This window comes from Perissodus microlepis, chromosome 7 (genome assembly GCF_051167445.1).
Source record: "Perissodus microlepis isolate ML-2025 ecotype Zambia chromosome 7, ASM5116744v1, whole genome shotgun sequence".
NCBI lineage: Eukaryota > Metazoa > Chordata > Actinopteri > Cichliformes > Cichlidae > Perissodus > Perissodus microlepis.
In genome coordinates, this window is record NC_140467.1 from 34,259,255 (window position 1) to 34,275,221 (window position 15,967).

The following is a 15,967-nucleotide window of genomic DNA, read 5'->3' on the forward strand; positions in this document are numbered from 1 at the left end:
TTGCACGTATTTGCCAGATGCGGGGCAGAGGTCTGGTTATAATTCTTTAATCAGTGACTTGATGACTATCTGTACTCTGTGTTGAATCCTTATCATCTCCATTCTTATTAGTTAACAAGAGGCAAATAAGGGTGATAAATAATAAGTAGATGATGCTGAGCATCTGTTCATTAAGAGCCAAATGGGGAAGCTTAGTCATGGCAACAGGGAGTCTTCATTTGTATGTGTGTGCATGTTCTCACACTGTGTGAGGGAGAGAAGCAACAGATTCATAATGTTGAAGCTTTACCTTGGCTTGTCATACTCAGTCTCAGCAAACATGCAAGGCCTAAATCCAGCATAAGTTCAGGATAGACTCTGTTGTGTTGCTTTGCATGAAGCCTTCTGGATGAAGGGCAGGAGCAGGGGAGTGTTCACTGTCAAACACTTTGCGATCAAATTTTTTATTTTTTTGCCTGACTTTCACTTTGATTTTGTGGAAAATCTGTGTGTGTTGTTCTGTTGCTGAAGTATGTGAATATGTTGGAACAAGTGCAGCAGCTGTTGACAGCCTGTGTAATTGTTTGTTCAGACTTTGTCCTGGTCGTGAAATGAACAAGTCAATAAAAGCCTTATGGTTATAGAAAGCTGATAAGGCCTTTGCTGCTCCTGCTGCTGGGTCAAGGATAATAGCATTGCTAATTATCAGGAAGTACAGAGATCACTCAAGATGAAATCATCTTCATGAATCTGTTACCTTTTAAAGTCAACACTGTGCTTACACCCAGTTTGTACAAACTACATAGTCATTATACATTAAAAACAACAAAGTTTCCATATATATTTGATAATATTCAGGTGATGTGATTCTATACTGATCATTTATTGTTGATACCTACAATTTTTAAAACTTTTGAAATGTGAAAAACAGATTTCCATCACAGGGGGGTATTTTCTTGTCAGTGGACTTGTGCTAAGCCAAATTTGGGTCAGTACTGTATATCGGCAAGAAGAAATACAGTCTGAAAACTGTCAACGAAATGGTAATAAATTTGAAATCCTGTGAGTTTTTGACTCTCGTTTAGTCAAGAATTTCAAAAAAGAACAGGTTTAAGGTATATTTGGATTTCCATTTTATGCTTTTTCATAAATCACCTGTGACATTATGAGAGAAAGGACATTATTGTTTTTTTTTTCACGTTTATCGCTTTTGTCCCTTGCTCAGATGTTAAATAAGAGTTTAAATTTAGCCATTTACTGGTGTTATAATTAGATACTTTGATTCATCTTTGTAGTTTTCCCTCTGTACACCACAACAGTCGAACCACAATCAAACAATTGAGATGTGATTGAAATGCAAAGTTTCGGTTTTAGTTCAAGGGGTTTAACAAAAGCATTGGATAATAAATAAAGCAGATAAATATCTGAAGTTCATTCCAAAGTGTTGAACTTTTTGTTTTGTTTTTTGTTTTTCTGAAACACTCATTATATGATCCAAAGAGATTTTGATGCAAGCAAAGGAGGTCATCATCAGGCTGAAAACCAAAATAGATCTATCGAAGAAAAAGAAACAACTTTAAAGGTGGCCAACTCAACGTTCTGGTACTGTGTATGTTCTTAAAAATGAAAAATTCACTGGCCGGCTCAGCAACACCAAAAGGCCAGACCAGAGAAGATAAGTCAAGTCGATGATAGCAGAATTCTTTCTTTGGTTAGGGAAAGCCCTTTCACAACATTCAGCCAAGTCAAGAACTCTCTAAAGATTGTAGGTGTCCAAACTACTGGTTATACTCAAAAACAGGAAGGACATTCTTCCTAATACATTCTATCACTAACATGATTATAGTAAGAGGAAAAAGTATGAAGACGGAAAGGAACAGCTCACAATCTGAAGCATGCCACATCATTTCTCAATGGCATGGGAATGGATGACTGCCAATGGACTCGGGTCACTGGTGTTTATGGATGAAGTATAAGGATGAATTCTGAAATGTACAGGGCTGTACTCTCTGCTCAGATTCAGCGAAATGCTGCAGAACTGCAAAAATGATTAGATGGAGCTTCACGAGGTGATGGATAGTCACCTGAAGTATACTGCAAAAGCAACACAAGAGAGTACATGGAAGGGAAACGAGGTCAGTTGGCAACCCTGTGTGTAGAAGCAGAGCAGAGAAAAGGCCCGGACATGACACAGGAGTTCAGAGCTTTGTCTTTCATCAGTTGATGGCATTGTTTTGCAATCTGCAACTAAGGAAATCAAAGGAATTGAAAAGCTTGGCAGAAAGCAATTCCAATTGATTGGACATTTTAACCTGAATCTTAGATCTGAATTGGGACAGTTCCAATGCCCTAGTCAGTAATGTGCTGTTGAATAATTTAGGCAGAGTTTTCATTGAGCAGCTTCCATGAAACTATGAACTGACCTGAAAATGACCCATCATCTTGATTTCCTCACTCCTGTGTACATATTTGATCACATCTGAGCAGGGATTACTTTGACTGGATTGAATCAGCTGCTGCCTTTTGGCATTAAGTTGCACTCCGTAATGCTTAACTATAGCCTGCGCTCCATCAGCTCAGCTCATCTCTGTCCTTGAGTGCTGAGTCTCCTGGCTGCTTCAGCCAAATGTCTTCATTGATGTGCTCTAAATAAAACACTTAGATGTCACTTTGCACGTGACTCGCAAAAGATTTATTTGACATTTATGACATTTACTTTCAGAAAACGATATAAGGCCGGGGAGCTTTCTGGCTGCAGAGGCCGCTCTGCCCATTTGTGTAATGATATGGGATGAATTCCAGTTATTGGAAAGCTGTATAAAAATCTGAATGCTCCTTTCCTCGTGTCTGTAAAATTATGACAGAAGTGGCAGCTCTGGTGTAGACTTTTTAGTTTGGAAATCTGTCACAGATGGCTGTCTTCTTGTGTGCAGCCAAGCAAGTAATGTGATTGTGACAATTGTGTCTCTTTTGCCTACAGATTGAACATGCTGCAGGTTGTATGAGTGACAGATATGGGGTCGGCAAGATCTTATTTGCAGACTTTCACTGTGGCGGTGGTTATGTGCCAATTTCGTAAGTTTTTTTTCAAATATCATTTTGCATTCCAGTGTACTTTCTCCATTTGCTCACTGTTATCCTTTGCTTTGTGAACTAACTGAAGCATATTCTCTGATTTTGCTTACAACAAACCCAACAGTAACCACTGAAGGTTTGACCTCTGAGGTGCAGGCAAAGGCTGGAAGCTCCGTGGAGCTGGAGTGCAGACTTCCGTCATCAGACCCAGCAGTTGTGTCCTCTGCATCCCAGCACGTGGTTGAATGGATTCGACAGGGATTTGACATTCCTGTTCTGATTAAATTTGGATCTTATGCACCTCGGGTACATCCACAGTATGAGGGTAAGCATCTGTTACTACACGCATACACTGTTTGCTATAGTTGATGCCATTGTCTCAAGTAGCTTATCTTCATACTGTACATACATGCTACTGATGTAAAGTATAATTATTGTATTTTTATTTTAGGATTTACTCTAGATATTGTATTGTAAGAGTATTAGCTTAGCTGAATTAGCTTAAGAAGCTATTGGACAGACTGTAAGTGAATCACGTAGAGAAAGTTTGTTTCTCCTGTTAATGATGGCTACTAAATTTGATGATCCCCTGCATGTTGGTACTGCTCTTATTTTTTTTTTTACAGGTGTTATAGTTGTTTCTGTATGTGAATATGCTTTAGTAAGGAACTTCAAACAGTGAAGGATTCTTATTTGTTACCATTGTCAGTACAAAAGACACTCAGTGAATTTAAGTTGAAAATATTAGAATGATGGCTGAATATGACATGGTTTGGTCCAAGTTTCTTTTAACTGAAAGAATGTAACCAATATCAGGTTCTCAGAATACACTCAGTACCACACCTTGATGTCCTTTTCAGACCAATGTTATATTTGGAGCTACTGTTAAAGGAGGTGAAACATTGCATCATCGCCTATTGTGCGCACTCTGCACACAGCACAGAGAACAAAGAGTCTACAGGGGGAAAGAGCCTCTATAGTCCAAGGATACCTTTGTGTGGCTCCTGTTATCCTTTAAAGTCGCAAACAATGGAACAAATGTGGAGAAAAAGAAGGCATGTCTGAGTTAGTCAGATCTTTCTTTTGTCAGGGGCATTTTTTTTCTTTTCTGCTGTGCTGCCTGAAGAAAAGTTCAACCTATGGACCTCTTCGGTGTTTTTGAATTTCTGCTTGAGAACAATGTAGTCATAGAAAGAAGAATGCCAAAGGAGGCATGATGATCCCACTTCAAAGAGTAAAATTAATTTAAACAGTTCAGCTGGTAGCACAAAGCAGACAGCTAACTAACACTGAGTTGTTACCTTGTCATTTATTTTCAGTGATGAGAATACCGATAGGGGGTAGATGGCAGCAATCAACATTTCATTTGTATAATTACTGCTATAGCAATCCTCTTCTGCAATATTCTTCAAAACCCTTCTTACCCGCTGTTGCATCAGTCTCTATAAACTCATTCGATGTGACTAAAAACTGTTCATACCCACACAAATCATTTTAAAATTCTGGCAGAGCTTCCAAAGACACCAGATATATCAGATTTTTTTTCTGAGGAAATGTGTATTAAAGATGAGGAACAAAAAATGTAGACTGTTTTGATCCGGTGCAGTTTCAAATATTGCACTGACTTTAAAGGTGCATGCGAGGAACTAAAAGAAGAAGTGGAACCAGAACTAAATGAAGTATGCGAAAATATAGATCACTATCACTGAAACTTAATTACCGATCATTTTACGTTTCTTTTTGTGTCATTTTCAATATGTGATATTCAATTCAATTCAATTTAATTCAATTTTATTTATATAGCGCCAAATCACAACAACAGTCGCCTCAAGGTGCTTTATATTGTACAGTACATTGTACAATAATAGATACAGAGAAAAACCCAACAATCATATGACCCCCTATGAGCAAGCACTTTGGCGACAGTGGGAAGGAAAAACTCCATTTTAACAGGGAGAAACCTCCGGCAGAACCAGGCTCAGGGAGGGGCGGGACCATCTGCTGCGACCGGTTGGGGTGAGAAAGGAAAACAGGATGAAAGACATGCTGTGGAAGAGAGACAGAGGTTAATAACAGATATGATTCAATGCAGAGAGGTCTATTAACACATAGTGAGTGAGAAAGGTGACTGGAAAGGAAAAACTCAATGCATCATGGGAATCCCCCAGCAGCCTATGCCTATTGCAGCATAACTAAGGGAGGATTCAGGGTCACCTGGTCCAGCCCTAACTATATGCTTTAGCAAAAAGGAAAGTTTTAAGCCTAATCTTAAAAGTAGAGATAGTGTCTGTCTCCTGAATCCAAACTGGAAGCTGGTTCCACAGAAGAGGGGCCTGAAAACTGAAGGCTCTCCCTCCCATTCTACTTTTAAATACTCTAGGAACAACAAGTAAGCCTGCAGTGCGAGAGCGAAGTGCTCTAATAGGGTGATATGGTACTATAAGGTCATTAAGATAAGATGGGGCCTGATTATTTAAGACCTTGTGTGTAAGGAGCAGGATTTTGAATTCAATTCTAGATTTAACAGGAAGCCAATGAAGGGAAGCCAAAACAGGAGAAATTTGCTCTCTCTTTCTAGTCCCTGTCAGGACTCTTGCTGCAGCATTTTGGATTAACTGAAGGCTTTTCCGGGAGTTTTTAGGACATCCTGATAATAATGAATTACAGTAGTCCAGCCTGGTTGTCACAAAATTATAGATGTTAAAATGCATCTACAATTCCTGCTCCCTAAGGACTTTTCATTTATGTCAGTCTGTCAGTAGATTTCTTGCTTGAGCTCAGGGCAGTTAAAGAAATCAATGGATTAAAACGGGGCTGTCTGTTAGTCACAAACACAATAATGCTATTGGATACAGGTAATTGCTGATTCCTAAATGATTATTGCCTACAAATCCCATAAAAGATTAAAAACAACAATTTGTTGCCGAACTCACTAAATCAATACTTTTAGAAAAGTTTCTGGACACTGTAGTACCTTGCCAGGGGTAAATGGTGATTTGTTGAGGACTATTTTCACCTGTGGATTACACATTGTGTGCTGTGTTTGCACTTACAGCACCAGGGATGCTGTAATGCATTAAGAATTTACTCAAAATAAAATGCAGGGCTTGTGATCAGAACAAAAGGCCACCCAGTGCAATGCAAATACACGGTCGGACGATGAAACTCTATCACCCAGAGGAATGAGATAAACCAGCTTTTGGCTGAATAAACAGTAACAGGCAGTTACATCAATTCATTGTTGGTGTCGGACTATTCATTTTTTAATATAGAATAATTCCAGCTTCATTTTTGAAGTCACTTTCCGTGTACAGTGTACCAATCTCTTTGGTGTCATGTCCATTGATTGCTCTAGGATACAGTAATGAGCTGCAAACACCGGCATTACGTGTTTCTTTGTCAAAGGATCAGAACCTACTTTCAGCTGAGTTAAGACCTTTGTCATGCGAGCTGGATGCCACTCCATTGCCCAACCCAGGCAGGAAATATGACACAGGCATTTACATAGTAATAAAGTCGGGGCAAACGTTAGCTGATGAATTATCGTAAGTGGGAGTGGGGCAGACTTTAATTCCAGCCCCGGCTCATAAAAAGCAGTAGCCTTTTGTCACTTACTCTCAAGACAATCCGTCAACGTGCAGCTCATTACACTGCATGTTAGTTTTCTGACGAAGGCTTCTAGTAAAAAGCCCAATAAAAATATGCCTGCCCTTCAACCCATAAATTACACTATTTGTACTCTCGACTCAACTACAAAGCTTTCTTCAAGGAAAAGCAGCAGCTTTAATAGACGGGTTTGCTAATCACATGCCTCTCAGGTGACAAACAAAAAGCTGCAGTTTTATACAGGTTTGAAAAAGATGCTTTGTCCCATCTGAAGCAAAGCTTTCTCACAGGTACCAGCCGGTGTGGGAGTAACAGGTGCAGCATGGGAAACCAACGCTTTAGAGATGGAACGACTGGTGTGTATTTCACCCCCTCGGGCCATGAATGTTCTCAGGTGTCTCAATAGTTTGGCTTCAGGACTCAGTCTCCAACTGTTGTTTAGCTGTTGTGATTCTAATGGAAGTTATCCAAGTGATTCACTCTGCTGAGGCTCATTTTTTTTCGTTCCATCATTCCTCCCTTTTCATCACCTTAAACTGATTAAACTTCTCTACATGTAGTCCACCTCTCCCATCAACATTCCTTGTCTTTTGGCCGTGTTTGTAGCTTTGCAAAGTGTGAGTTGCTTTAGATTTTCATCTGATTGCTCCCCTGAGAGGGTTAAGGGCTAAAAAGGGCTTAAATAAATTTGTGTAATAGAGCTGTAAAGATCAAAGGATTAGCATCTTCTCTGTGGAAAGGACAGAAAGTCCCTCAACACCCATACAGCTGCTGACTATAAAAAAGTAAATACAGCTGTATAAATGCACTGTTCGCAAGCTCTTCCTATTCAAATCCCATCATAATCAGCCTGTGTGCAGGAGCAACACATTACACACAGCTGAAATGGCTAATACTTCCTTTTTCACATGGAAAAACATTAGAGCCTTCACTGGGATTACTCATGTTCGTTACAGCAGTGAGTAGACCTCAGCCTCTGACAGGGACAGAGACCTTCAATACCAAATTTAAAACCGTGACACAGAAGAGCTTAACACACAAAAAAACAAAAACGAGGAGTGAAACCTTATCGTTTTCTTTTCTCTAACCGAAACCCGAGTGCCTCTGCGAAGCTTGCCAAGGGCTGACGACATCTTATAGAGATGATGTGGGCTTGCTGCCCATGAGTATCACATTCTCAGGGTCATAAATGTCTGGGCTGCGCAAAATGGTATGAATTTAAATAATTTTTCATACAAGCCCCTGTCACAGAAAACAAGACACTTTCCCCCTGAGATACGTCCCACCCAACCGAAGCCTTTCTTTAGAATTTGAAAATGTCATCTCCAAAATGTTACATATCCATTTTGGAAGAAAGAAAATCAATATCTCTGGTCCATCCTTCACTCTGAATAAAACTGGTAAAAATAAAAAGCACACTCCGCAGTCCTCCAAATGTCCCTTTTGTCAGTAAAGTGCCTGCTTTTTATTGAGCTCTATTAAGGACCTCAAACCTGTGGTCTTTTCATAAGAGTATGTGTTTTTGTTTGGAATTTTAAAGCATTTTGGTACTGTGATCCCTGCCCTGATTTTCCTTTTTTTTAAAAAAACATAAAATCTATTAAAAAAAGCTGGAAAAAGCATCTCAAATTAAATACAAATTTACGTGGTACTGTGGCTAAAATACAGTAATGATGAGGCATAAACTCTTTAAGGTTCAATGTAAAAAAATGGTCTTGAGCTGATGTGATTTTTGTAAAAGATCTTACTTCATCTTAGTCCATCTGAAATAAAACAATGCCTTTTAATTATCTCTACTGAAGGAAAAGAGGCTCCTTTTCCCCTCATAGAGTTACTGTCTTAAGAAAGATGATGACCATCACTTTTAATAATGTATTCTAGTAGACTTTTCATTTCAGACTTAATTCCTTCATTTGTAGAGAGTTGTATTTCTTCACAGCACTGAATGGTTTCATGTTTCCCTGTCACCTGAGAATGTATTCAGGAATAATGCCTTTAGGCGGCTTCACTTGGAGACACTATATTCAGCCATGTTTTTGTGTGTGGAGTATGTTGAATTGAACTGAAAGGAGGATAGCTGAATGAGTCTCAGACCTGCAAAGCTGCTCTTTGGCTAATTTATAATGTTTTCAGTGTGTGGAGCAGTGAACATGACAAGGAAAAGTATTGAGTCTTGTTGGTGCAGGCTGGGTGTCTGTTTTTCAATTTAGGTTCATCATCACATTTTTTCCCGGTGAACACTGTTTCAAAGCAAGTTTTTTAGGGCAAGCTTTCAACAGTTTTTCTAAGGTACCTGTAAAGATCTGCTGCTATGCAGCCACAGACTATTGGAGACTGCTACATTTGAAAGTAGAATATGAATGCAAGCAAAAGAGGAGAACTTAAAATTCACTGCCTGCAATATAGTCATCAGCATAGTCTGAGCATCAGAATCTGCAAAACAAATGAAAAATCTGTTAAAATCTCAATTATTCTATATGACTACAATTTTGCATTAAAAGCAGATACACAATATCTGTTTTAAATTTGGATGATATCCTCTTTACCTCCTTATGAAACTCTGCATTACTTCCAGCACTGCTGCTACATGTGGCTCCTGTCTGTTCTGACCAGTTTTACGTGTGCATTTGCAATATGTGGATCTCTTCTCCTGTGTGAAATCAGCCGACCATCAGTTTGGATTTTTCTTATTTGATTTTGCGTAGATGGAAGGGGGGCAGGATTGCAGAGAGATAGTAGCACAGGTGGTAAGTAATGATTGCAAGATTCCATCATCTTCAGTGGTTGAAGCAGATCCTCATACAGTTCAGGTTGTTTGCACCTGATTTGTTCCTCAAACACTGAAGGATGTTACAGTGTATCTCTATATTTGCACAATTTGGATGATTTTCATAGTACACAATCCAGTCACTAAAGACTGCTGTTTAGTTTATGGGTCATAGGAGACCCAGCTCTCATCACCAGGGATGATCCTCAACATGCCAGTTTGACACTGAAGTTGATATTTGCTCTCTACCCAAACATCAGCATCCCAGCAGGGATGAGAGCACTGCAGCACTTTACAAGTAAACAACCTTCAATGAGATAGCGGCCAAATTTAAATCAGGTACGGTTTCTGCTTTTTATAGGCCGATTAGCAGATCCTTTTGATCCCACCTCATATTTAACAGTTTATGGGTATAAATTATTCCATTAGATAGTCACTTATTATTTAACAATATAGTATCATAAATTATTCTGACTGATTAACGCCCTATATTTAATAGTTGGTGTTATTTTTGATGGGCAGGAGTGAGTTTGGCTGAAGGACAAAAATGGAAATGCTGTTGTTATATTTACATCAACAATGCAAAGCCAGACTGCCTTAATTTTACTACACTCCTGATTTGTTGGCACACTTTACCTTTCGTTAAAACTTGATTCTCATGCATGCACACATTTTCAGACAGTGCCTCGCAGCACAAATAATCTATGTCTGACGGTCTGAGTCGTGCACACTGTCTAAAGTCTAAATTTCCTCTGTCTCTGCCTCTGTGTTGTATTGTTTCTGTGGCCTCACACTTAATTTACCTTGCATTCAAATCCTTTGCTATCACGCATTTTTCAAACAGCAGCAGTGATGGCAGTAGGCCATGCTCTTGTTTCCCCTCCACCCCTCTCTTCACTTTTATCTCATCACGCCCAGTCATGTTTCCTCAACATCCCTGCAGCACCACAACCCTTCCTCTAAGGTGCAATAGTGACCCATATCAAACTGATCTCGTAAACAGGCAAGCAGTAGAAAAGGTGCCAGAGGTCAAAGGGTGGGATTTTAAAAAGTGTTAATCCCCTGAGTGTATGCTCATGTGTACTTTACTCTATCTTAACCCCCACCTCACTTTTCCCCTGTGGATTTTGTCCCCTTTGGTGGCTTGGAAAAGTAAATACACTGCGTTATCAGTGTCAGCATACCTAACTCCAACTTCCTGGTTCTTTTTGACTGTCAGGGCTTTCCCTCCCTGTCATAGTAAACAGAAATCAGAGCCTCTGTTAATAATTACCATCACAGCACAGGGATCCCAGTGGGTCTCAGGCTTCCACAGGGCAGTGTGCTTTCTGTTTACATGTCTTCATTTTGAGATGGTGCAGTGAGAGGCTGTGTGTTCTAACACAGTGCGTTCATTGACAGTTTCTCTTCGGCCATACTTTCCCATGCTATTGGGTCACCGGACAATTGCGTGTCTGTTAAAGTGTGAAAAACTAGATGGACATGGAAAGATGTGGGCTGCAGACTGGAAAAGATAAAGGCTTGATGTTGCAAGCTACACTGGCTCCAGGGAGCCGTCACCTGGCAACAGGGAGATCAGATTTCTAAGTTTGTGTGCGCATGTGTGCTGCAGTTTGCGTGTTTGCTTGTGCATATGTTGCTGTGTGGTCGTTTTAAGGCACCATTTGAGGACACTATTCATTTCCTGTGTGACAAAGCATCACAGGCCAACAGATGCACACACCTGAGACCTGACAAGTGAAGTCACAATTGTCTGCGCTATTCCTCTGTCACGTTCCATGCACCTACCCTCTCACTTTTTTCCTGCACTCTGTTTCCACAGGGCGAGTATCTCTGGTACGAATCACCACCCTCAGGCTGGAGGGCCTGCTGCTCGCTGACCAGGGCTTGTATGAGTGTCGAATCCTCTCACTGGATAAGCCAACAGATGAGCTGCAAAATGGCACCTGGACTGTACTTTCTGTTACTGGTGAGGTTAATGGAACAGCTTGTGTGTGTCATCATGGCCGCTCTCAAAGAGGAATTTAGTTGGCTTTTTTACAGTAAGCCAGAGATCAAAATGTAAACAAAGGACAGGATTAAACCCGGTTCGAACAATAATTTCCATCTGAGCCCCCTGGACCAGTTTGTCACTCAAACCACTGAAAATGAGAAACGCTAACTTTTACTACAGCACAGGAAAGCCTGCCTGAGGCCTTGGTACTATTTTGTTACTAGCTGAAATGTTGCTCTTATGTCTTGTTTGCAATTTATTTGATCAGGTTGATTTATTGCTATCATTACAACAGAAGCACACATCCAGCTTAGAAGTTATATTTTGGTCATGTTATACCAACAACTTTAGATTCTTTAGCAGCTCAATGGTGTGTTTACCACATATACTGTATATAAAAGATGGACATAACGTCAGCCACTCAGCCATCCATTTGTTGTTTTATGTCTGTTTCTTCAACAGTAGTCTTTTTTGTTCCTCCTTGTTTAGTGAGGGTTTGATTTGACTAAAAAGACAAAAGGACACTGCTGATGCATATATTTGACTTAATAATCCTGGTCTAAATCCTGCCCTTTTTGTCATTTATTTTACTTTAAATAGGACCTTAATTCACAAAATTACCATGTTCTATTAAATAAAAGAACATGTCTTTAAATTTGTTTTATCCTGTCTTATGTTTGCAGCCAGTGGAGTTGCCCCTTTCTGAGATTTCAAGGAATGCAGTTTTTAGGCACATTTTCTTTATGGCTTTACTTTTAAGACCCCTTTTTATATCATTCACATGCATTTATTTATATATTATACAAATCAAGAAACAAAATGTAACATGAGCTGTATGCCTCTATTATAGGCTCAGTTGTGATGTTAGCAAATAACCACGCTGTTAAAACGTAAAACAAAGTAGTCAGTCCTGAAGTGCTGCTAGCAACATTGACCACACCACAGTTATTAGAGGAGATTAAAAAAGATAAATTGGTAAGAAAAACTCTTTTTAGGCAAGTGAAGTAAAAAGAAATGCTTGAGTATAGAAAAAAATTACTAAATGAAGCAATATTATGTACTAACAATGCTAAAATAAAAATACAAATCTAATTGAGGCCTGTAGAGTCTGAGTTTAACCTCTTGGGTTTTTTGTAATTTCTCTGAGCAATACACGATCTGACCTTTGGGTTAATTAGCTAGAATAGTCACTCCTGGGAACATTGTGGCATTTTGTCTACACACAAGTGAGGGAAGACTTTCTTTTTCACATGACTAAATGCGTGTTTTAAACTGAAAATATTTTGAGTGCCTCAAGCATAAAAATGGAAATGACTAGAAATGGAACCAAAAATGAGCATGCAGATAGATGTGTGTCATACAGCTTTTTTATCTACATTCAATTTTAAACCAATTACCAGGCAACAGCTAACCCCTCATGCTAGCAACAAATGAAACTATAATGCACTAATGCAGACTGCTCACTCTGCATTCCTGTAGCTTGGGATGTGGCAGTATTACATTCAGTGATGGGAGAAGGTGGGAGGAAAGGCGGTGCAGTCAGAATGGAAAGCAAGACCTGGGGTGTGGTTGAATAGTCAAATTTTCTTGGGAAGGTTCCCAACTAAGCCAAGTAAGCTGGGAGTATCTGTGCGGCAGCCATGATAAGAGCTTTTTTGCGTTCTCCACATACTAAGGAAAGGTGCTTCAGTGCTTCCTTTATTGCCACTTTTAGCCCAGGATCCACACGACCATCCTCAAGGAAAAGAGAAAAAGGTCATTCTATCCCAGAGTTCTGACCAGTTATGAAAACAACCAAGAAAAAGTGCTAAAGTGTGCAGATCAGAATCAGAATCAGAATACTTTATTAATCCCTGGGGGAAATTATTTTTTCATGTAAATGTTAATTATCAACATGTTTTCCATTTACAAAACTTGCTGATATGTTTTGAATTTTAAAGTAAAGATTATGAGTTATTTAGTTGTTAAATTGTATTGGTTTCCAAAGGAAGAAACATAGAAAACATGACTTAATTCCTTTATTTTTTTAGGCTACATTCTATATAATATATATTAATATAAAGAAGTTTATATTATTCAAATGTGCTCTTTTAGCTTACAGTCTACCGTATGAACTTCCACACATCAGGTAACTGCTGTATATACTACATAAAAAATCACCTCTTAAACTGAAAGAAAACGAACATGATGTTAAAAGAAGTTTTTTTTTTTTAAAAAGTGTCTAAACTTTTTTAACAGATCAGGTAATTTGGATAACTTCTGACTTCTTTTACCTGGATTTTGGAAAGAATAGTCATTGACTAGAGTTAGCGTCATACTTCTTGATAGGTGTAAATAATAAATCGTAATATGAAATATGCATCATTATTTTTGCCCTTTGAAGTTTATCTATATTTTCGAAAACCTTTGCTATGATTCCACACACAAACATACAGAACAAAGTAGGAGTGCGCCTCAGATCAAAGCGGCAGAGACAGTTTCACCGAGCTGGTCTGTGTGAGCATCAGGATAGAGGTGAGAATAGTAATAGATGATGACTGTGTACTTGAGGGCTTGGATGTTACTTTGCTGGCATGCCCTGCAAGTATGGGCTTTACCTATTGTTTGCACTCCCCTTCAATAATAATCTGTGCGACTGTCACGGGTTTGAATTGGAGAGATAAAAGAACATGCTTCTTTTTCTGTTTTATTAGTCAATAATATACTAAAGCTTATTTTCAGAGAAAAAGTAAAAAAACCCTTAAATATTCTTCATATACAGCTACAGTAAGGATATAAGTTATGGTGGCTTTTTAACTCTGAAGTGTTTGCAGACAAAAAAGGAAGGCCTAATTGTCCTTTGATAAGATCTGAGATTTAAAGTGTCAGCAAGATGTTCTAAAGGCACATTTAAAAGGCTGCATTTGCAACTGACATTTTCAGTTAGGTATGTGAAATAATAATGTGTCTTTCAGGCTGCTGCTGTAACAAAGCAGGCTGTACTGCTGTCATGTTGTATATAAATGTATTGTCTGCTAATCCAGTTTTTTCTCTTTTGTATTTTTTCCCTTAATACTTCTGCTTTGAAGACAGAGCTTTCTTGCTTTTTACAGAAGGGTAAACAGCTCGAACAGCTTTAATGCTCCTTACCATTGACTCACCAAGTCTGTTGAAATGTACTGGGTGGATGAAACGCCATTCTTCCAAATTCCCACATTTGGTGTTTTGATAGTGATATTGGAGATTGCTGTTTAACATATCGGTCCAAAATTTCCCACAGGTGTTCAGTTGTTGGAGCATGACATGTGATTCACATCATTTCAAAACTTATCAAACCAATCAGTGGCACCTTTATCCCTATGGAGACCATTTCCATCAGTAAAGAAATATTTCATCATATGAAAAAGTTGAAAATCTTTATATTAATTTGTTACACTTCCCACTCAGGGGACACAAACTATACCATCAGAATGTATGAACATGTATATTTGTTTATGGATGGTGTGAATAAGTATTCAATCGGAATTTGTTTTTCCATAAATGGCGGAATCTGTTTTTAAGTTTTTTAAATTTAGATGGTTTATGAGCATCTTTTTAAAGCTGTTTTTATATCCATAGCCCCACCCACCTTCACTGAACCCCCACCTCCTGTCCTCGAGGCTTTGGTTGGAAGTCACATTTCTCTTTCCTGCATGGCTAATGGCAACCCTACTCCAGCCATCACTTGGTTTAAAGACGGCATTGCCATTCAAAAAAATATTTCTGAGGTATGTATTTTTTAAGGGGTTTTAAACCTGCAATACAAATATAGAGCTATAGTTGTTACATGCATGGGGTGAAATAAATAAACAATATTTTCCCCGAAAATAATATATAGTAGTACTCTCTCTTTTTTTTTTTTTCAACCCTCAGCAGTTGGCTGCACCTTTCTGAGCCTGGTTCTACTGGAGGTTTCTTCCTTTTTAAAAGGGAGTTTTTAAAAGGGAGCCATCTGATTATTGGGATTTTCTCTATATTATTGTAGGGTCTTTACCTTACTATATAAAGTGCCTTGAGTTGATTGTTGTTGTGATAAATAAAAGTGCATTGAACTGTATAGTGTTCATGCACTGCAATGCATACAAAGTTTGGGTAACACTGAGCAAATGTATCCAAGATGCTTTAAAATCAGCCTCAGTTCAAATGCCCATCCATCCACCCATCCAAGTTGACACAGCAGTGTTGATGCAAAGTGGCACACGAATAGGTTCTAGAAGAGTCCTTGGAAGGAAAACAAAGGCGCTTTGGACACAAGCACCAAATCTGTTATTAAGAAGAGGGGATAAACACCCTCCTACCTGTTGAAATATTGTGGCACAGGAAATATTCTGTGGATACATGTGAAGTATGGACGTAGGAAGTGAAGATTCTACTATATTACTATTCTACTATCAGCTGGATGCAAATGTCATACAGTACTAAATACTGACATTATACTGTAGGGTGCCAATGCTTTTGCACAGGCTACAATTGCTGCTACCTATTGTACTTTCTGTGTGTTTACCTGCCTGCTGCATTCAGCCACCTCT

At 38.9% G+C, this 15,967-nt stretch overlaps 1 protein-coding gene across 1 annotated transcript in view; it reads left to right on the forward strand.

Annotated features, from left to right (window-relative positions):
- Positions 1-15,967, forward strand: part of igsf9a (immunoglobulin superfamily, member 9a) — a 72,496-nt gene that overhangs the window by 10,844 nt on the left and 45,685 nt on the right. The window contains exons 2-5 of the mRNA XM_084934779.1: positions 2,960-3,054; positions 3,179-3,379; positions 11,250-11,396; positions 15,018-15,166. Of these exons, the coding sequence (XP_084790905.1) occupies positions 2,994-3,054; positions 3,179-3,379; positions 11,250-11,396; positions 15,018-15,166 (558 nt within the window). The 5' untranslated portion in view covers positions 2,960-2,993. The remainder of the gene's footprint in view (positions 1-2,959; positions 3,055-3,178; positions 3,380-11,249; positions 11,397-15,017; positions 15,167-15,967) is intronic.